General features: G+C 39.8%; 2 protein-coding genes across 2 annotated transcripts in view; one reads left to right on the top strand and one right to left on the bottom strand.

Annotated features, from left to right (window-relative positions):
* The first annotated feature begins 1,328 nt into the window (after positions 1–1,328).
* LOC309691570 (C-type lectin domain family 4 member E-like) lies at positions 1,329–12,698 on the top strand. The gene is made up of 6 exons (XM_082509309.1): positions 1,329–1,423; positions 1,499–1,600; positions 1,776–1,925; positions 8,478–8,620; positions 11,101–11,204; positions 11,866–12,698. Exons 1-6 carry the CDS (start codon positions 1,354–1,356, stop codon positions 12,011–12,013), a joined length of 717 nt encoding a protein of 238 aa, XP_082365435.1. The 5' UTR covers positions 1,329–1,353; the 3' UTR covers positions 12,014–12,698.
* An 85-nt stretch (positions 12,699–12,783) lies between these two features.
* The window catches only part of hydin (HYDIN axonemal central pair apparatus protein), a 54,904-nt gene continuing 46,161 nt past the window's right edge, over positions 12,784–21,526 (bottom strand). Inside the window, exons 83-93 of the mRNA XM_082507609.1 lie at positions 18,872–19,024; positions 18,620–18,790; positions 18,284–18,393; positions 17,930–18,152; positions 16,919–17,128; positions 16,635–16,798; positions 15,153–15,303; positions 14,842–15,072; positions 14,499–14,723; positions 14,008–14,289; positions 12,784–13,592 (exon numbers count right to left, since the gene is read on the bottom strand). Of these exons, the coding sequence (XP_082363735.1) occupies positions 13,383–13,592; positions 14,008–14,289; positions 14,499–14,723; positions 14,842–15,072; positions 15,153–15,303; positions 16,635–16,798; positions 16,919–17,128; positions 17,930–18,152; positions 18,284–18,393; positions 18,620–18,790; positions 18,872–19,024 (2,130 nt within the window). The 3' untranslated portion in view covers positions 12,784–13,382. The remainder of the gene's footprint in view (positions 13,593–14,007; positions 14,290–14,498; positions 14,724–14,841; positions 15,073–15,152; positions 15,304–16,634; positions 16,799–16,918; positions 17,129–17,929; positions 18,153–18,283; positions 18,394–18,619; positions 18,791–18,871; positions 19,025–21,526) is intronic.

The following is a 21,526-nucleotide window of genomic DNA, read 5'->3' as shown; positions in this document are numbered from 1 at the left end:
ACATAACCCCGAACAAGTAGACACCATAATCCACAACATTCACAAACACTAATTATCATCCATCCATATTCTTCAACATATCCGGGACTGGGTCAAGAGGGCAGCAGCCTAAGCGGAGAAGCCCAGACCTCCCTCTCCCCAGCCACCTCCTCCAGCTTGTCCAGGGGGACACCAAGGTGTTCCCACCAATCTGTCTGTCGATCTCCGGCTCCCTTCTCCCATCACTCATGAACAAGACCCCGAGATACTTAAACTCTGCCACTTGGGGCAGGAACTCATCCCTGACCCAGAGTGGGCACTTCACCCTTTTCTGGCTGAGGACCATGGCCTCAGATTTGGGGGTGCTGATTCTTATTCCCACTGCTTCACTTACGACCTGCGGTCTAGAGCGTCCTAGTGCCACGTGCACTTACACTTACGCTGAATATCAGATGAATGAATATTTCATCATTGCCTTCACACTGTTGGCCTCAATAGGTTATACATGACTAACTTTAGTTCTTGCTATGTTCCCCCCTGTCCTTTTTGTTGCCTTTTTTCCTTGTTTTTTTTTTTCTACCTATTTGTTATTTTTCCCTCTCCATGTTTATGTATTTGTGCTTATGGAGGGTGTTGTCATCTATTAGCATGGTAGTGGCACTCTTGGTAGTTAAAAATAGGATTCTCACAACCTGTTTATCAATAAAAGGCAAAATCAGATAAAGGTCTTCTAATTGCCACTCTCCACTTGTGCTAATCTAACAATTTTAGGAGCTGACCTGTTGTTTTTGTGCTGTTTCCAAGAAATTATAATGTTTATACAAGCTTCTGGATGTTTTAAAAAGCAAGAGCGAGAGGGAGAGAAATTCTCCCCTTTTAGCACTTTCATGTGTAACGTTATTATCTCATTCTTGTGTTGAGGTTATTTTTAATCACACAAATGTCTCTGCAGCAATGACAGTAAATAATCCATCTTTAAAAACTGATTAAAAATACTATCTAGCATGTTTCTATATAGTTTCTAAATAAGAACTTTAAAGGTCTTAGGCAGGAGCCTAAAGTTTTAATTGCTAACTTTCTGATTATTTTCTTTATATGAATCTGAAATCTGAAACTTTAAAGTTCTTAAAAAAAACTGCGTAAAGAAATTTAACTTTTATTAGTTTTCATGTGACTATCATATACAAAATTATCTTTAGAAAGGATCAGATCCACTTTTACTGGTAAATTAGTGCTGTGAAAATCATATCAACATCTGAAATGTGTGACATCCTCAGAAGTTCAAAAAAAGAAGAACTTGAAACTACTGATAATTTGAGGTTACAAGTGCTACAGATCTCACCATTTAGGAAATAGTTTGCCTGCTTGTGAGCAATGGAGGAAATTTCTGCCAGTGCTGAATCTGCTGAACAAGACAACCCAAAACTGTCAACACATCACACAGGTAGGAAGTGATAGATTTATTTTAACAGCTGTTGTTACTGTTGTATAATTCAGTCTTTTTTTCTTCTCTTTTCAGGTCCAAAGAGCCGTAAGGAGAATCGTTATTTAGGTGTTATTGTGCTGTGGAGTCTGCTGGGTGTTTTACTTCTTATTGGATTTGTCACTTATGGTGTCCACTGTGAGTCTGATTCTTCATAAATAATTGTTCAAACTGCCACTGAGTGCTGAATTAATATTTGACAAGCTAAGCAATGTTCAAAGTTTTATGGTTTAAAATAAATCATAAGCAGTCTAAGTATGAATGCACAAGATGTTTTGTGTCTCAAAAGCCTGCCCTAATTTATTTATTTCAGACTTTATTATGATTGAGGAAAGAGACAGCCTGAATGCAAATCTCTCCACTGTGAGTAAAAAACTTGCCGTCATGACTGAGGAAAGAGACCTGCTGCGTGCCAACTTCTCTGAAAATCTCAAAAAGCTTGAAGTGCTTCTGAGTTCTCTGAGTGAGTCCTTTTATTTACCGTTGTCTTTACAGTGATTCAATTCTCTAGCAAATACTGTTCTCCTTTTCTCTCACTGAGAAGAAACTTAATTAACTTAAATTAATTAAACTTAAATGCTTAAGAGACCAAATATGCATTGTCATTTGGGATTGTGGCTCTTCAAGACTTTGCACTCACTGAAATTATTCGAAATTCATAAAGTCAACCCAAGAAAGTTGCTGGATGATATTTAATTTAATTTATTTCCATCCAGCCATTCTCTTGCGTTTATCCAATTCAGGGTCACTGGAGCCTTTCCCAGCTACCATAGTGCAAGAGGCAAGGTACAACCTGGACAGGTGGCCAGTCTATTGCTGGGCCAACACATAGAAACACACAACACACAACCATTCACACTCACATTCTCATCTATGAACAATTTAGATTCACCAATTAACCTAACCCCAGTAGTAGCAACATTGCCGACTGCATCACAAAATCTAACCAGTACAAAAATGCTGAAATTGATTCCTTTATAGAAATTGTAGTTACATCTATAAATTAATGAGTCTACAACAAATAGACCTTAATATAGGTAGTTACAGTCATTCCATCTAAAGTCAGACATTTTTTTTCTTTAGAACATTCTGCTTGACCATCACACATTTACATACAAATTTTATGGTTCAGAGTTTGAACACATCTAATGGGTTTTGTGATAATTTAGCTTCATATATTTCAAGATATATATCTATATATAGCACTTTTCTACTCTGCTTGAGCAGTCAAAGCACTTTTTTCAACATGCCTCATTCATCTAGTCCAGGGGTCGGCAACCTGCGGCTCTTTTGTCCTTGTACTGCGGCTCCAGGTGGTTTGGGAAAATAAATTCGAAGTATTTAGCTGAAGTGTATTTTATTTGTGTTTAGTTCTTTTTTTTAACTTGTAGTTCTAAATTGGATTATTGTGATATTGAAATATAAAAATTAAATTATATTTTATTATTTTTCATTGCTCAAAATAAGCGTCACACTCGCAGAAGTCGGTATACCTGTAGAAACGCTGTGCATTTATCGAGACTTTCAACCCCAGATATGCCAATTATGGATCTTCGGATCCACATTATGTCGGCAGCTGTTCTCCACCGTGAACTATGTTAAAAACAAAAACCGCTCACGCCTCACAGATGACAACTTATAGTCCTGCGTAAAGATGAAAGTGACTTCGTACAGCCCCGATTTGCAGATGCTGTGCGCAGAGGTTCAGGAGCAGAAGTTCCATTGTAAACATACCACGGCAGACCCGACAACGTTTCCATGAACATGCTTTTCAGCATCTCTTTATTGACCACTTTTCACACGGTTGCTGTACGCATACAGCTGGCTGTAGCTTTTCAGCTCACAGGCCGAAAACACAACAGCAGAGAAAGCACAGACTTTAAGGCAGCGAGGCGTGATTGCTGGTGCCGCTCAGGAGCGTCCGCCTCCCCTGCAGCGACGCTGCAGACCACGCCCCGCCACACACATTAACCAGGTAAAATACACATTTAGGCAGAATTTTGCAAATGTCTATTTTTTTTAGCAGCATAGTGCTTTTTTTCCAATTACTTTTTAAAAGTCAGTTCAAGGCTCCAAAGGTGATATAAGGGTGGCGGCTCACAACAGTTTTTGTTTGCTGGATAATTTTAGTTCAGCTGGGTGTCTTTCCTTTTGTTATATTTCTTTAAGAGTTCAAAATGTGATTTTCTCTGTAAAACTTAATGGATTTCACACACCTTAGTTGCTCTGTGGATTCTTTTAAAAAGCAGTTAAAAACTTTTCTGTTCAAACAAGCCTTTTGTTGATCTACGTATTTTATATTCTTTACATTTGATCTTTTACATTGTGTATAATGTCCATTGATTGTATTGTTTATTTTAACCCTTGTATGGTGTTCGGGTCTGTGAGACCCGTTTTCTTTCAAAAGAAAAATTAAACAATTAATTATTTTTTCAACCTGAAATTCATTGGCTTTGGCTTATTTTCTGTGAAGAACATAAATCTGAACTAATTTTCAATGACCTCATACTGTACCTCCCCCCACGCATTTACATTACATACAAGGTGTTCGGGTCCACTGGACCCAGGTCTAATAAAAGTGTTGAAAGTGTAGGTCCTGTGTTCCCACACTCTGTCTTCCTCCTTTCTGGTGCTGCTGATAGTGTTTTCTTCGCCCCCCTGCTCCTGCACAAAGTTGCAACATTGTTGAAAATTCAACTATCAACACGTCTGCTCTGACATTCCCACACATTTTACCCTCTTTCTTGAGGGATCCAAATTTTATTTTCTCATACCCTGTCCCACCTGCAAATTAGGGGCATAATACTATAAAAAAGACTTTGCCAGTGTGGTTCTTTATCACAACTGATCAAGATGGCAAAAGATTATCTGCTGCGAGGGCCATCCAATTGATTTTGGAAGAGAGGAGCTTCGGATGATGATGTTGACAAAGAGGTTTCAGAATATTTCACATTTCTGAAAATTCAGAGTCTGACAGTGACTTTGAAGAAGAGGATGAGGTTGAGCACCATTTAGTAACAAAACAAAGACGAGTACCCCATCTGTAGCCAGCTCTAGGACCAGAACAAGCCCACCAGACAGCAAGTGAAGAAATATGGATGTCAATAACTGGTGAAATTGAATGGTCTTCTTGCCCAAGAAATGAGCCACCCTGCAGAGCTGTTACTGGGATAAGCCAGGGCCAACATGGCTGACAGTTACTCATGTGCAGGACATCAAGTCTTCATTTGAGCTTTTCATCCCAGATTCCATCCAGAAAATTATTCTGGATTGCAGTAATCTAGAAGGAAGGTGTGTTTTTGGAGAGAGGTGTAAGCAGATGGACCAAATTCATCTAAGAACCCCAAAGGCCTACTTTGGGGTTCTTATCCTTGCAGGAGTTTTCAGGTCCAAAGGGGAATCCACAGAATCCCTGTGGGATGCAGAAACCGGCAAGAACCTTTCCGTGCATCAGTGTCTCTGGAAAACTTCCACAAAATTTCCAGGATTATCCGTTTTGATAACCGAGACGACAGACCAGCTCGACGGCAGAGAGACAAGCTAGCTGCCATCAGGACAGTGTGGGATAAGTGTGTGCACCACCTCCACCTGTTTTACAAATCTGGGCCTAATGTCACCATTGATGAGCAGCTGATCCCATTTAGTTGTGAAACATGTTGCTTCACGTGTAAATGTGTTGTGTCTTTCCACTCACTCCACTTGATTATAACTGATTTTTTTTTTATAACATTTTATAAAAACAAAAAAACAAAAAACGAGAAGCACATTAATTCATAAATGTGATCTAACAAAGGTAAAGGGAAAAAATTAACCATGTTTGCTGTTCATATGGCTTGTAATTGGGATGAAGTAAATATCTATTGAGTAATTTAACATAAAATTGTTTGATAGTGTTAATTTGGAAAGCCAAAACTCTAGCGGGTCCACCAGACCTATGAACACTGGCTGAGTAACAAAAATATGAACACCACACGAGGGTTAATATTTTGTGTACAGCGCTTTGTGACTGCCTGTCTGTTAATAAATAAACTTTACTTACTTACTTACTTTAGTTGTTCACACAAAGCATAAAGGTAAAAAAAAACAATATATACAGTGTTATCTTCATTTTAGATGTCAAAAAGTATTTGCGGCTCCCAGTGTTTTCTTTTGCGTGGAAACCGGGTCCAAGTGGCTCTTTGGGTGTTAAAGGTTACTGACCCCTGACTAGGGATGGGTATTGATAAGATTTTCACGATTCCGATTTCATTTTCGATTCTGTTTAACGATTCTTTATCGATTCTTATTTTTAAAAAAGGAGAACACTAAGGGTGATTAGCTTAGAACTTTGTTTTACATCTTCTCTTTGAACAAGATAGAAATTTAGGAGTAACATGGCCTTACAAACCCAACAGTGAGATCTTAAGAGATCCACAGCCTACGGCTCTTTAATGGGGTGTCACAGAGTCCCCAGGAAAAAAATTTTTTAAATGTAAAACAATAAAATAAATATGATCATGATTTCTCGGAAATGTAGTGATTCATTTTCCAAACAAATGATGTAATCATTTTCTTCTGACTTAACACATTTTTAAAATCAAATTTCAGTCATTAGGAAAATATCATATGAACCATTATCCGTATCACTGCTTGTCACTATAAAGCTGCAGTGCAGCAGTGTACCTTATGCTTGTCACAAATTTACATATACAAATCTGAATGGTACTAAAATAATTTAAGGGCTGTATTTCATCGACACATATGTGAAATGTATTTAATGGTGTTTAGTGACTTATAAAATGATTGAATCCACAACAAGTATCCTTAATGTATTTTCATTAAGGAAGTTGAAAAGGAAGCTGATAGCCCTTACACTGACACTACATATTCTTATTTTTATCTCAATATCCTTTAAATCTTTTTTTAACTGTTATTTTACTTGTTTCATCTGTGGTCATGTTTGATTCAGTTGTGATGCATCTTTTCACCGAGACATCACTTTCTGATCTACAGGTTTGTTTAGAGATTCACAAATCACTGAGTCTCTAAACACAACCTTCTATCAGTTTCACCCAGTTATTAGAAGTTAGGAGCAGTTACTGTAGCTGCATTTTGCATATTGCGTAAAACTTAGGTAGATTGCAGTTTAATTTTTTTACTTTTACTCTGGGAAAGACAGCAACAATAGTGAGATGTTAACCTGCAGAAGACTGATAATAACAGACCTTCTTCACAGACCTTCATTATTATTATTATTATTATTATTATTAATAATAATAATAATAATAATAATAATAATAATAATAATAATAATCTTTTTTCTTTCAAGATATTTGTCTGACATGGAAAACTGTTTTCTTCTGCACACATCAAATTCAATATTTCACCTTCTAATTCTCAGAGAGGCATTTAAAGCACTTTTGGATTGGCCTCACTTTTCAGAGACGTCCCTTCTTTATTTACAGTTTATGGTTGTGCCAAAGTTCTAATTTGGATTTGGAATGATTGATATTGATTGATATAGATATTGACACAGTATAACATTTAACTTTTCAAAATGTGTTTTTTGTGAAACTGTATTTATTGTATTGAGTCATGGGTTGTTGTTGTTGTTTTTGTTTTGTTTTGGTTGCTGTAATACACTGATCACCCAACATGAGAAATATAATGTAGTGATAATAAATATAAAGATATATAATAGATATATGTAATATATAATCAATATAGAAGAAAAGGAAAAAAGTATTTTTTATATATATTAATACAACTGAATTAATATCTAATTTATTTATATTTGATATTAATCTAAATATGCAAGATAATGCTTGGAAAAACTTGAAATAAATATTTTCTAGTACACCCCATGTCCCCCCCCTCCCACCTTAGATTCACCCTTAGATTAGTAGGATGATTTAAGCAATCTACCTAACCATCCTATCAGGCTAAGCTAGCAGTTCATCTGCATATTTTAACTTTATTACCTTTATTAGTCCGATGTAGCTTTATTGCAGATTTTTGCTGTGTAAACCGAATAAGTCAGATGAGAACAGCTGCAAATAATTTTTTTCATGGTGGAGTTTGTTGAACAGCTGGCTTCATTAAGGACTCCTGGCAGGTTCCCAGTAAAGTTTTAGCCACAAGTGCTGCTGTTTTGGATGCAACAAACCAAGACCAAACATGCTTTCTTCACTCCGCCTGAGCTCACCCTCTTCATTAAGGTGGGGGGAGGCTAACATAAAATCATGTATTTAGCTAACTCTGACGTGAATAGAAGATGCTTTTATAACGTCATTTTCAGATTTAAAGTCAAATAATATAAAAAAAACTCTGTTCAATTTTTTTCTTTTGTAGGCTAGTAAAAAAATGCACAAGGCAAATATCAGAACACTGATATGCTCTCGTTTCTTCATTGCAACTCCCACATGCTCCTCTAAAGGCTTACAACAACACATTTACTAGAAAACTAAAGCACACAGACACAGGCACAAAAACACTTACACAAAAACACCTCATCCAGGAGATAAAATACTTTTTGCTTGTTTGTTTTTTGTCTCCTAATAATGTTTAAAACCTTGGAATGATTAGTTTAGGCTGTATTATTTCATTGGGCACTACTGCACTTGACATCATATATTTATTTTTGCATCTAAGAATTTTTTTAATGTGGCCTGTAAATACATGAAAGAGTTGCAACAGCAATTTCTAAAATATAAACTGATGATGAGTTCATTTTAAAAGACTTGTGATTTTTTTCTTTTGAACATTTATTATTGCCCATTAATAAGAAAAAAGTACTTTTTATCTGATTACTGAATGGAATAACTGATTATTAAAATATTGGTTGCAGCCCTAAAATAGATTAAGTACAAAAACTGTCACCATAGTAAATATACACAGGCAAACAAATATAAAAGTCAGGAGGTGAATAAACTATAGATAAATCTAATTAAACAGATCAAATGAGCATTGTTGTAAGGTTCATTAAATATTTTTCATTAACCTTACTGAAATATTACTTGTTTTTAATTTCTTCTAGTTATACAATGTCCTGCAGGATGGAGTAATTTCAGCTATAGCTGCTATCTCCTCTCTGGAAGCTCTGATTCCTGGGATGCAGCCAGAAGGGACTGCAGAGACAGAGGAGCAGATCTGGTGGTTATTGATTGCGCTAAAGAACAGGTACAGTTCCTATGTATGTGTTTTACTGTGTTTATACACGAATATTCATATTCGTACCCCTCATTCATTACTTCTGAGTGTGATGAAACCTGCATTTTTGGAATTTGTGAGATGTCTAGTTTTAGCGGTGTGGTGGTTGTTGAAATGGTTTTGTGAGCTTCCAGCTAAGATTCTGCTGTTCAAAGACACTTTGTATATAGATTATTTTCATTCAATACTAAATTGTAAATGTTGTTTTCAAGGAAGCAATTTTTTATTCAGTGTCCTCATAAATCCCTTATTTTTACGCATTTGCTACTACTAGATTAAACACACATGAGGTTTAAGGCGTGGACAAGTTTGAAACCTTTTGTCCTTAAAAATGGAAAATTGCTGAAAATAAAAACAGCTATCACTTCAGTCTTTTATTTTAGCTCCTAATTTGATCAATTCTGCTCTCAGCTTTGCGGTCTCCTGTATGCTGCGCGTCTCGTTTATGCTCCTTTCTTCACTTTTACTTGACAAGCTTCCATCTAGGCTTTCAGCAGGGCTGAAGATTCAGCTCCCAAATACTGACGGACCTATAATAATTGACATATGAAATTATTTTGCAGCCAGTTATAATTGATTATATAGTAAATTTAATTGTTAACTACAATTGAGCTGTTTTGGCAAATACATCTTCAGATGAGAACTAGAGGGTGGGTCAAAGCAGGAGAAAAACTATGAAAAATGACATTTTACAGCAAAGAAAACAAACATACTATACATATTTTTATGTCCCAGCAATTATTAAACCCTGAAACAGCTGTTACTCCATCTCACTCTGGATACTGTGGAAGAAGTCTAGTGTGTGTGTAGTATAATGGTATAGCTTACCACAGACATGAGCGAAAAAAGATAAATATGGAGCCATACAGGCTCGGACGTGACCGGATTAACAAGGCCTGCGTCAGGTGTTGAGGTACCAGAACATTCTGATGAGAAGTGGGCTGCTCCCTGAACTTAGATGGATGATATCCATCTTAGATGGATGATATCCATCTAAGTCCAGTACCCATCACTGTGATTTAACCATCACAGTGATTATCACAGGCCCTGAACATGGTCTAGTAATCATCACAGTGAAGAGTTAGACAGCACCAGACTTCACCATGGCCACACCTACTGGCTGAAGGGGCTGAGTATTCACTGAGTCAATGAGAGACACTCTGAATGGATGACTGAAGGCCAGAGAGTCCTGATCCCCAAATACCCCAAGAAGGGACTGGTCCTAGCCTTGGTACCAAATGGGAGCTTTTGTCAAGCATCGTAGTGGGTAAGCTATGGTTCATTACATGAGCGGGGCACAGAAAGGAGGCTACTGGTAGACCGAGCAGTTGTCTGAGACAGCAAGACTAGGCTCAGCAACCTGTGCGCTGCCTGGATAGATGCCCCACACCTGGGTTCCTGGAATGCCTAGAACTATACAAAATCAACAGGACCCTAAGAGCCGTCATCAGGAACTCAATGTGTATGTGGCGTACAACACTAAAGCCCATACATTAGAGGCCAACTTCAAGCCCATAGCACAAGTCACCATGAAGTGCAGGTTCTACCAAGGAGATGCACTGTCTCCACTGCTGTTCTGCATAGGCCTGAAACCGCTCAGTGAGATCACTGACAAGATTGGCTACGGATACTGACTACAGAATGGGCCAATCGTCAGCCACCTCCTCTACGTGGATGACATCAAGCTGTATGCCAAGAGTGAATGTGACAGAGATTCGCTGATCCACACCACCAGGATATACAGCAATGACATCGGAATGTTGTTTGGACTGGAGAAGTGTAGTTGGATGATAACGAAGAGAGGGAAAGTAGAACTGAAGGGATCAAACTACAAGAAGGCAACAACAGGTACTTGTAGCTGGGGTACTCAAGGGCAAATGGGAACCATAAGGAGAACACTAGGAAAGTTGCAACCACCAAGTACCAGGCAAGTCCCGAGGAGTCAGCTGAAAGGTAAGAATAAGATCCGGGCTGTCAACACCTATGCCCTGCCTGTTATCAGGTACCCTGCAGGGATAATAAGCTGGCCAAAGGAGGAGATGAATGGCTCACTAGAGCCGGCCAAAGCAGCGAACTCCCAGCACATTGTTGTCAAACCCCCTGCGGTCTTTCGCTACTCAGGTTAAACATGATATATAAGTCACTTAGTTAACTTCAAAATGTTATTGTTTGGCTTTTTTCAGTGTTTTGTTTGTGAGTAAATTGGTTTGGCTGAGATTAAAGTTTTCACACAACTGAATAAACGTCAAACAGATAACTGATTAAAGAGAAGTGTGAGATGGTAGAGATTTTACTCCAGTGTCCAGTGTTATATTTTAGGGAGCAAAGAGCAGACGGCTGAGTTTATTAAACTCCACCAAGACAATCTGCAAATTTCATTAAAGTGTATGTATAAACTAAATAAACTAAATTCCCAAATGGGAATTCATGTTTTTGTTCTTTCTGAACAGGAGTACCTTACTAGGCTCACCAAAACATCGACTTGGATTGGTTTACATGATATAGAAGAAGAGGGAAAATGGAAATGGGTAGACGGAACTCCTCTTAATCTGAAGTAAGCTGTCATTTTGGCAGATTATATTAATTATATTTATAATACATGCTGCTCACAAATAAACTCACTAATAGACTTAGATGTCAATCGCTGAAAATCATAAAAATTGACTTATTTTGATAGCCTTATGGTGGTCATACATGATATTAACTAAGCATTTTAGAATGAAGAATGTACTTTTAGCTGCTTCCTTATTTCCCATGGGGTTACCACAGCAGGTGAAAACACAGGGTTTTGATTTAGCACAGATTTTAACCTGGTTAATTGTCTCCTGGAATTAAACTGGGGATATTATTTGTGTAAGTCAAATGTGTTAACCACACAGTTAAAAATGAATAACAGAAATAAAACCACATATAGGAGACACCAGCCAACACTACCATCATCTCCTGACAGGGAAAAACAAACAAACAAACAAAAAACACAGAGTAGCTTATTTTTTTTTCACCAAGTTTTGTTTTGCATTTTGTTGCAATTTGTTCTTAACAGCTACAGAGTTTGTAGATCCGTAAATTCAGTGAATTAATCAAGCCAGGAAACTGATTTTATCATCTGTAATCTTTGATGTTATAAAAATCTTTTCATCCTTTTCTTGCTTTTATAAATGTTTCAGAACTAATTATTTTCTCAAAGATAATAATTGTGCTCACTGATCTGTCAGGTACTGGGCAGATGACCAACCTGATAATGGCAGTGGAGACCCACGGTGGGGTGAAGAGGACTGTGCTCATATCAGGACATCTGACAGCACTTGGAATGATGTTTCATGCAGGAATTCTCTGCCGTGGGTCTGTGAAAAAATACCATAATACCCACTCCTGATCCTTTATCATTTATTATTTTATTTTTGTTTTATTCCTCTCTGAATACCTATTTAGCTAAAGCATTGCAGTGCTGAGTTGTAGCTATAGCTATATACTGTTCACTTTTATAAATAGATTTACTTCCTGTTGTAAAAAAAGAAAACATAATTTAGCACATGAACTGAGGTCCAACTGCTGACTGCCTTTTCTGATATATCAGTTAATTTTACATTTTAAGAGAACCAGTGGCCAAAGCAGAACTACAGCAGATTCTCTGGCTCACCGCATATTAGTCATATGTTTATGGATAATCAGAAGTTGTCACAATATGTTAGTAGTTATACTGATGTCAGGATATTGTCCTCAGTCAACAGGTCCTTTTATGGCAGCAATGAAATGCAGTGGAAATGGGTTTTTTGGGATTAAGTTCATTTTCATGGCAAAGAAGGACTTTTCAATTCATCTGATCACTCTTCTAAACGTTTTGCATTATAAGCAAATTGCTATCATAAAAACAAAAAGCAGCAAACTTTGTGAAAACCAATATTTGTGTCATTCTCAAAACTTTTTGCTACAACTGTACCATGTGACTTGCTGCAATGCAGGGATATTGCATTTTTGTTTTGTGTGGTTTTTTTTTTTCTGGCTTGTTGTTGCAAGCAGTAAAGCTGGGCTGATTGTTTATGATTAATAAATGATTAAGCACAAGTCTGTAAATCACATCTTATGTGCACTTTGGTTTAATTAATTAAGTTTGTTCTTTCCACCATGAAAAGAGGAAGAGTGGGCCACCGGAACAGTCTGACAAAGGTTGTATCAAAGTGTTTTTCCTTAAGAAGTAAAAAGAGTGAATTTTGCATATACACTGCAGCTCCTCACCATGTGTGATGTGATAGCTCTAACTTTGGATAATAAGAAAGTTACTGCTGTATAGCTAGTTTCCACATAATGTGCCATGAGTCTAACAGCAAACAGGCCAGTTTGGATGAATTCACTTAGGTGAAAAGTTAACATATGGGTCATTATGATACAAAAAGGAAGTCAAGTGATCTAACTGGACCTATCAATGGACCACATATACTGTTCAAATGAACTCATGATTCCCCCCATGTGTGTGCAGTAACAGGCATCTCCGAGTTTTCTTTGCAGAATTTATTCAGTCAGTTGTTAAATATTTATTGACAGGTTTGTCAGCTAATTACTTGAATCACACACTACACAAGGAGATATTCTAGATTTTGGCAATAAAATCTTAATGAAGCTTCAGATAAGTCACTTGTCAGCATATGCAACTGGACCATCGTACAATCTGGCAATCAATGCCTTTTTCATTGTACTCATGTTGGCATCTCTGTCTTTCTATATTTGCATGTTTCTATAATGACTCGGGGCGGTGGCCCTTCAGGTAATAGACCCATGAGTAGGGCTTCCTGTGGCCCTCAGAGCTCTGACTGGAGATGGTCAAGGTGCCAAACCACGGTCCTGGAGAGCCATCTGGAGGAGCCTCAAAGGACACCTGGATGTTCTGAATCTCTTTGGATTTGATGCTTCCCCCTCCTTTGACTATAAAATGGTGGTTGTCAACCTATAGGCATAAACAGGGTTCAGGTTACATAAAATCAAAATAAGCTGCACTATTAAGTGAAGCACATAAACTGAAGCATTTATCAATGCTAAAAAAAATTGCTAAAGTGAAAGTTGTATCAGAGAGAAGCAAGAGTCAAATCTGTTGAAACATAGGGTTGCACAACAGAGTTGCACAATTCTGCCATCTGTTCCAGGCCAAATTTAATGTTTCATGGTGTCACAGTGAACACAGTGTAAATACTCCTCAGTAAAACATCCCTGTTTTTAATAACATTGACTTTTTTTTGATGTGTTTGAATTAGTATGTTGGAAATCACTTAATGTTATGTCAATAAGACATTTTTAGCTTTACGCCAACGCTTGGTCTGGTTTTCTCACTGTGCCCATTTTCACAAATTCTACTTGGTCTTTACCAGAAAAGAGAAAGCTGTGGTTTGCAGGAACACATTCTTGAAGGGGATGATGATGTTCCCACCAGCTTTAATGCTGAATGGGCCCTGAGACTGGGGGGGCAAGCATAACCCATGTAAGGGAAATATGTATTCTCCACCAACTCCTGAAGACAGGCTGAGCTGGCCTTTCACTTCTCCCAGCTGAGAAGGCTCAAAACAGACATCCACGCTGGCCTCTGAGCCCACGTGGAAACCCGGAGTTACACTCACACTCTTGTCCACGATAAAGTCTGGGTAATCAGTCTGGAGGAGAGAGACAACATGAGAAAATTTCTGTTTAAAACTGACAGAAAGATACACACAGAGTTGTGTGTTGACAAATTATAAAGAACACATAAAAAGGTGTCTTAAGAAGTGATGAAGGCTGACACTGAATGCATATAAAGTCATCCTAGCATGAACGTATACAAAGACAGAAGAGAGCTATTTCTTCTTCTTTGTTTTGTTTTTACCTTACAGAAGTACGTGGTTTTGAAGCGGGCATAGTTGATAAACTTTACAGTGACGGTGTGGCTACGGCCCAGTAAAGCGTTAAAGTGCACGGTTTTCTCTGGTGCTGGAGGCAGAGCTCTGAGAAGCAGATCATAGTGGAAGTGGCCCAGCTCACTGCTGAACAAAGTTAGCCGTGCTGTAGACTCGCCTGCTTGCAGAGGCTTGTACTCGAAAGGCAAAACACCCTAAAAGGAAAGGCAGACATTCACAGACAGTGCCTATTAGAGTTTGTTTATGGAAACACAGTTAGGGGTTTTGTTTGTTTGTTTTCCAAGTATGATGGAAGACGCATTCAGTATTCACCTTGGACTGGCCTGGCACCGTGTGCTGAGGTGGGACAATGATATCACGGCTTTTACACTCAGTGGTGAGGCAGGAAGCTGTGGTCAGGGGGTTCTCTACTTGAACGGTGGCTGAGGCCACCCGGCGAACTGGTGTCACTAACTCTATGGTGGACAGGACTCCTGGAGACGTGGCTTTGAAGGTAACGAGGTAGAACAAGTACTCACCTGTCTCATGGTGACGGAATGTCACCTGAAGAAAAAGATTAAATGATGTCATGATGGGTAACAAATGTCAGTTCAGATCTGGAAATGTGTAATGTTTGATCAAACCTTGGTGTTAAACTGTCCCTCTGTATATGTAAAGAAAGACATTTCATAGTCCCTGTTAGCATGGGCGGGGACATCGATGAACTTGATGCCCCTGAGGGACACTGTAGCATCTGGTTTATCAGGCTTCACTATCTCTAGCTGCACAAGGAACCTGAGAACACAGATGAGAACATTCATGACATGACTGAGATCATTCCCTCCACTTTTTATTAAAGTGCTAGAATATTAAAATTTTCGATTTCCACTTTACCCAGCTACAGTTTTTATCTCTGGGTCAGCATACACATATTTTAAAAAAAAAAATAGCTGGTAAAGACAGTGGTATATTTTGCTGCTAAATATTTAATAACAGATTTTTAACAAATGATTTAAATGAGCTTCCTCCGAAGGGTGGCTGGCCTCTCCCTTAGAGATAGGGTGAGAAGTTCGGCCATCCAGGAGGGGCTCAGAGTAGAGCAGCTGCTGCTCCACATCGAAAGGAGCCAGCTGAGGTGGTTCGGGCATCTGACAAGGATGCCCCCTGGGCGCCTCCTGGGTGAGGTGTTCCAGGCATGTCCCACCGGGAGGAGACCCCGGGGCAGACCCAGGACACGCTGGAGAGATTATATCTCTCGGCTGGCCTGGGAACGCCTTGGTGTTCCCCCAGATAAGCTGGAGGAGGTGGCTGGGGAGAGGGAGGTCTGCGCCTCTTTGCTTAGGCTGCTGCCCCCGCGACCCGGCCTCGGATAAAGCGGATGAAGATGGATGGATGGATTTTTAACAATGGCAACATGCAATTTAAAGTAGGAGAAAAAAAACATTATTTTTTACACTTGAATGTGTCAGTTACTGCTGCAGAGATTTAGGAGACGTTTCTGCACTCGTGTCACTTTATTTGGAAATCCAGACAAAGATGTGATAAAAACTTATACCAAGCCACCTGGGACCTCCAAACTAAAGGAGACACACAATATCAGCAGCAACAAAACTTAAATTTCAGTTTTTGGCATTAGGTTCTTTTCAACATTCTGTGGCTTCTGTGGCAGGAATTTCAACAAATATGGCTGAAGAAAAAAGATAATGCAAGGATGATGATGCTGAATTTGGACCTTATCCTGACAGTAATCATGCCTCGAGAAGTTTTAATAGCAGCCCATTTCTTATTTTGATGTTTTGTATTTGTTTGTTAGTTTGAAGCGGTTGTTTGTGTTTGTTCTGATCAATGCAATTACATTATTAACCTGCAAAAACACTTTTTTCCTTAATAAAGTTTTATTACACATAAATAAACAATATTTGGTGGTTCCATTAACAAACTTCTCCTGTTAGTAAATTAGCTGAATATCATCTCTTGACCTTGTGCTAACCTTGCTGATTCAGCATGTCATATTAAAGTGAACTGACTGTGCCTGTGCTTAGAAAACAGTGCAACTTCCCCATAAATATAACCACACCTTTCAGCGTTTTTACCCCGATTAGTAAATGTGGTCTTAAGTGTTTTACCGCTGTTGCCTAGAGAGCCAGTTGTGCACAGGGAGCAGCACAGTGTGGCTAGTTTTTGCCGGCAGCTCGTGCACAATAGTGTCCTCTGCTTTAGGAGGATCAGCAGTTCCCTGCAAGGAGTACAGCATGCCTGTCCCATCGGGAAAAGCAAAAAAGACTGATCCCTGTGCAAAAGGAAGGACAAATGTACAATTTTCAGGGATTAAATCCATTTAATCAATCAATCGTATCTACATGCATTTCATATTTAACTCAGTGCCACTAAAATGGCACTGCTCCTCTACCTGATGTTTCTTTCCAGATGTAGTCATGGTCATAGGTCGGTAGGTGATCGTGAATGCCGTGTTCTGGTGGGGCTCGAAGTTCACAGAGAGTGCTGCACTCCAGTGCTCACCCTCAATGACAGGTGCGATGCTGTAACCCTGGTTTGTGGGGTTGAGCACAGACAGGGTCTGAGTGTGAGAGCCACGAACTGGGCAAACAAAATTCACCACCTGCACACAGAGAGAGGGCAGCAACAGTTCAGTGACAGATGGCTCAAAGGCGCTGACATTACAAAGAACAGATGATGTGTGAAGTTTAAACTTCTGATGTCAAAACATAATCTTCCCACATCTGAGCTACATCTGCTGATATGAGAAATTAATTCCTGTGTCATGGTAAAAAATTAGATTACCTTCAACTCAATCTCTAGATAGACTTCTTGTAGACATTAGTGTTACAGAGCTCATTGAAGCCAAGTAATATTTTTTAAAAACTCTTATATATGTTTCACATTGCCTGATGTTGACCTCTAACCATTCCTACAATCTGAAACACTCACAGTCATCTTTACTATTGTGCCATCATCTGGTTTCAAATTTATTGAATTTATTGACTGGTTACTGGAAACACTGTCCCATGTGAGTGAGCAGATTTGTATTAGAAACCTGAAACTATGCCATGTGGTTATTTAAAATAATTAAATGGAAACAGAATTCGTTAGTTTACTGAATACATAAAGCACTGCTGCTCTGCATGTGAATACTGAAAGGTAAGATCAAAGTCTCTCACTTTTAACTCAATAGCACAAATAATCACTTACACATGTAAGTCAGTGGTTTTTAAAAGTTAGATCACATACATGCATCATGTAAATATGACACATTCTCATCCTCACTGGTCTTCAAAAGCATTCAGTTAACCTGAAATAGCTCTTAACAAGTAACTATCCAATGATCAATCAGATGGTTTTTTTTGTTTGTTTACTATATTACTCAACACTGTATTTGTCTGAAAAGGTGCTTCAGTCAAACCTCTCTGCTGGTGGAGGTGGCGATGCAGGAGCCAGTGACAGTAAAGGTGATGGGTGAGGAGGAACCCTCCACAAAGCAGGACAGATTCTCATATCTTGTGTCGTTACGCAGCTCCACAGGGGCAAACGTCACTTGAAAGGAAACTTCCATCCCTGGGTTGATAAATCCTTTTAATGGCACAATGGACAACTCTGCAGGAAAATCCTCTGTTTTCCAGTTAAACCTGTAAGAAGGTGGATTGAAAAGTAAAAAGCAAATAGGAGGATATAATCCTGTGCATGTGACACCTGATTGCAATAATACAATACTGTGTGTCTGTGTGGAGATTTGTTTGCTGGTAGCGTCTAACCTTACCTGGCACTACTGTCGCCAGTATTCGTCATGACAATCTTCTTCTTGACCTGGCAGTGCTGGACCACAGCTCCAAAGGAAAGGCAGTCCTGGTCCAGCTGAACTTCAACACCCTGGTAGTTTTTTGTGAATTATGTTAACGGTAATCGTTGTTATAAGATCATGGCATTCAGTTTAATTCATATTAGTAATACAGTCTATATTCAGAACTTTTTTAAAGGAAGTCTGAAGGAAAGGTTTATTAAAAAATATTTTATGTGACAATTTACTCCTAGAAGCTGATGCTGATCAAGACACATAAAGAAACAGATTATCTGTTTCACAGTGAAATTTATGTACCTGGCAAGAGCCTTGGATGGTCAGCAGGGGTTGGATCAAGCCTAAACACTTTGCCTGCAGCTCAGCAACGAAGGGACGAATGCGCTGATGAGGTGAGAAATGGATCTGAACATTACATGATCCGCCACTAGACTTCAGCTTCAGCTCACCTTCTGGACTGAAACACAGATCCTGGGAGAGAGGGTGACATGAAGTGCTGCTCGAGTGGACTGCTGTTTATGCATATCTTGCCTGCGTTGTCTGTCTGCATACCTTCTGATCAATTGGTGTATCTGTGCTGAGCATTAGGGTGCAAGAAAGGTCGATACTGCTGCGGTTTACTAGAACCACCTGTTTTTTCATCTTCTGACCCAGTTTCAGAGGTCCCAATTTCACCTTCTTCTGCCTTGGATGCTCAACTTCCAGCTACAAAAAGTCAGGATATGATATTAAAAACATACTGATTTTGATACATTTTATGGTCAAATTATGAAGCCAGTGGACATCAGAGCATCTTCACATTGGATCCAGGTTTTTGAAAATCTAATATCAATAAAATTATTAAATATGTAGCTTGATTTTATAAATCTTACATGTGTTCAAGTTGCTTTTTTCAAACACATAATACAGTTAAATGCTATATTGATATAAGCCTATATTAGATCTAAAAGATGCCTTTTAATCCATCCATAACCACTGTGAGGTGGGTATTCAATCTATGTTCTAGGTGTAGGCTGACAAGCTGCTCCTGGAGGTCAAATCAAATCAAATCAAATCACTTTTATTGTCACATCACATGTGCAGGCACACTGGCACAGCACATGCGAGTGAAATTCTTGTGTGCGAGCCCCACAAGCAACAGAGATGTGCAAACACAACAACACAAACGAGCAAAATACAAGAATGGCCAACCTGAAACTAATAAATATATGTACAATATATAATAGTATATGCATTTCTGGATGTGTATACTAAATATTTTCCTACGTGTGTGTGTGTGTGTGTGTGTGTGTGTGTGTGTGTGTGTGTGTGTGTATACACACATTTTTACAAATTAAATAGTAAAAAAAATAAAAAATAAAAAAAATAAAAAATAATAATAATAATAATAATAATAAAATATATAAAATATACAGAGTTGAATATGTGCAAAACAAGTGGCATTTATATACAGTATGGAGTGCATAATGTTGAAGTTCCAGTAGTGAAGCTGAGGTGTCTATGACGTGTTCAGCAGTCTGATGGCCTGATGGAAAAAGCTCTCTCTCAGTCTGCTGGTTCGGGACCGGATGCTGCAGAACCTCCTTCCTGATGGAAGCAGTCTGAACAGTTTATGGCTGGGGTGACTGGAGTCCTTGATGATCCTCCCCGCTTTCCTCAGGCAGCGCTTCCTGTAGATGTCTTGGAGGGAGGGAAGCTCACCTCCAATTATCCGTTCAGAGCACCGCACTACTCGCTGGAGAGCTTTGCAGTTGTAGGCGGTGCTGTTGCCATACCAGGTGGTGATGCATCCAGTGAGGATGCTCTCAATGGCACAGTGATAGAAGGTCCTGAGGATGCGGGGGCTCATGCCGAATCTTTTCAGTCTCCTGAGAAAGAAGAGGCGCTGCTGCGCCTTCTTCACTGTTTTGTTTGTGTGTACTGACCACGTAAGATCCTCAGCCAGATGTACACCAAGGAACCGGAAGCTGCTCACTCTCTCCACAGCAGCGCCGTTGATGGTGATGGGGGTGTGTACTTCTCTGCACCTCCGGAAGTCCACTATCAACTCCTTTGTCTTTGCGACGTTGAGGGTGAGATGGTTGTCTTGACACCAGTGGGTCAGGGTGCTGACCTCCTCCCTGTAAGCCGTCTCATCACCGTTGGTGATAAGACCCACCACTGTAGTGTCGTCCGCAAACTTCACAATGATGTTGGAGCTGTTAGTGGCTGTGCAGTCGTAGGTGTAGAGTGAGTACAGGAGGGGGCTCAGTACACACCCCTGTGGAGCACCAGTGTTCAGTGTGATGGGGGATGAGGTGATGCTGCCCAGTCTGACCACCTGGCGTCTGTCAGACAGGAAGCTAAGGATCCAGCTGCAGAGGGAGCTGCTCAGTCCTAGATCCTGCAGTTTCCTGTCCAGCTTCGAGGGAACGATGGTATTGAATGCTGAGCTGTAATCTACAAACAGCATCCTCACATACGTGTCTCTCTTCTCCAGGTGTGACAGGGCAGTGTGTAGTGTCAGGGCTATGGCATCATCAGTGGACCTGTTGTGGCGGTGTGCGAACTGTAGAGGGTCCAGTGAGTCGGGTAGTGCAGAGCAGATGAAGTCCCTGACCAGCTTCTCGAAGCATTTGCTTACGATGGGGGTCAGGGCTACAGGTCGCCAGTCGTTCAATGAGGAGATGGTGGAGGATTTGGGTACAGGGACGATGGTGGCCATTTTGAAGCAGGCTGGGACTACAGACGGAGAGAGGGAAAGGTTGAAGATGTGCGTGAACACTCCAGCCAGCTGAGCCGCGCATGACCTGAGGACGCGGCCGGGAATCCCGTCCGGACCAGTAGCTTTGCGTGCGTTCACCTTCCTGAAGCACTTCCGCACATCCTCCTCAGACACAGTGTGCGCACTGACGTCATCCGCGGTGCGCACACTGTCCGGTCTCATGGTGTTCGCTGTGTCGAATCTAGCGTAGAATACGTTTAGATCCTCACACAGAGAGGCCGTGGTCTGCGGTGTGCTGGTTTTCCCTCTAAAGTCTGTGATCGTGTTTAGTCCCTGCCACATACTCCGAGGGTTGTCAAACTGTTGCTCCACCCTGTCCCTGTACTCACGTTTGGCTGCTTTGATCGTCTTCCGGAGTTGGTAATGTGCGTGTTTGTAGTCCGATGTGTTCGCGGAGGCAAAGGCGGTGTTCCGTGCCGCCAGTGCCGCGCGAACATCTCCGT

Source organism: Aulonocara stuartgranti (genome assembly GCF_965226115.1).
Source record: "Aulonocara stuartgranti genome assembly, chromosome: 16".
Lineage (NCBI taxonomy): Eukaryota > Metazoa > Chordata > Actinopteri > Cichliformes > Cichlidae > Aulonocara > Aulonocara stuartgranti.
This window is presented reverse-complemented; position numbering and strand designations above follow the sequence as displayed.

Coding starts and splice junctions, on each gene's coding strand:
- LOC309691570 (XM_082509309.1), top strand. CDS start 1,354: ATGGAGGAAATTTCTGCCAGTGCTGAATCTGCTGAACAAGACAACCCA. Junction 1,926..8,477: donor AGTGCTTCTGAGTTCTCTGA/GTGAGTCCTTTT, acceptor AATTTCTTCTAG/TTATACAATGTCCTGCAGGA. Junction 8,621..11,100: donor TTGATTGCGCTAAAGAACAG/GTACAGTTCCTA, acceptor CTTTCTGAACAG/GAGTACCTTACTAGGCTCAC.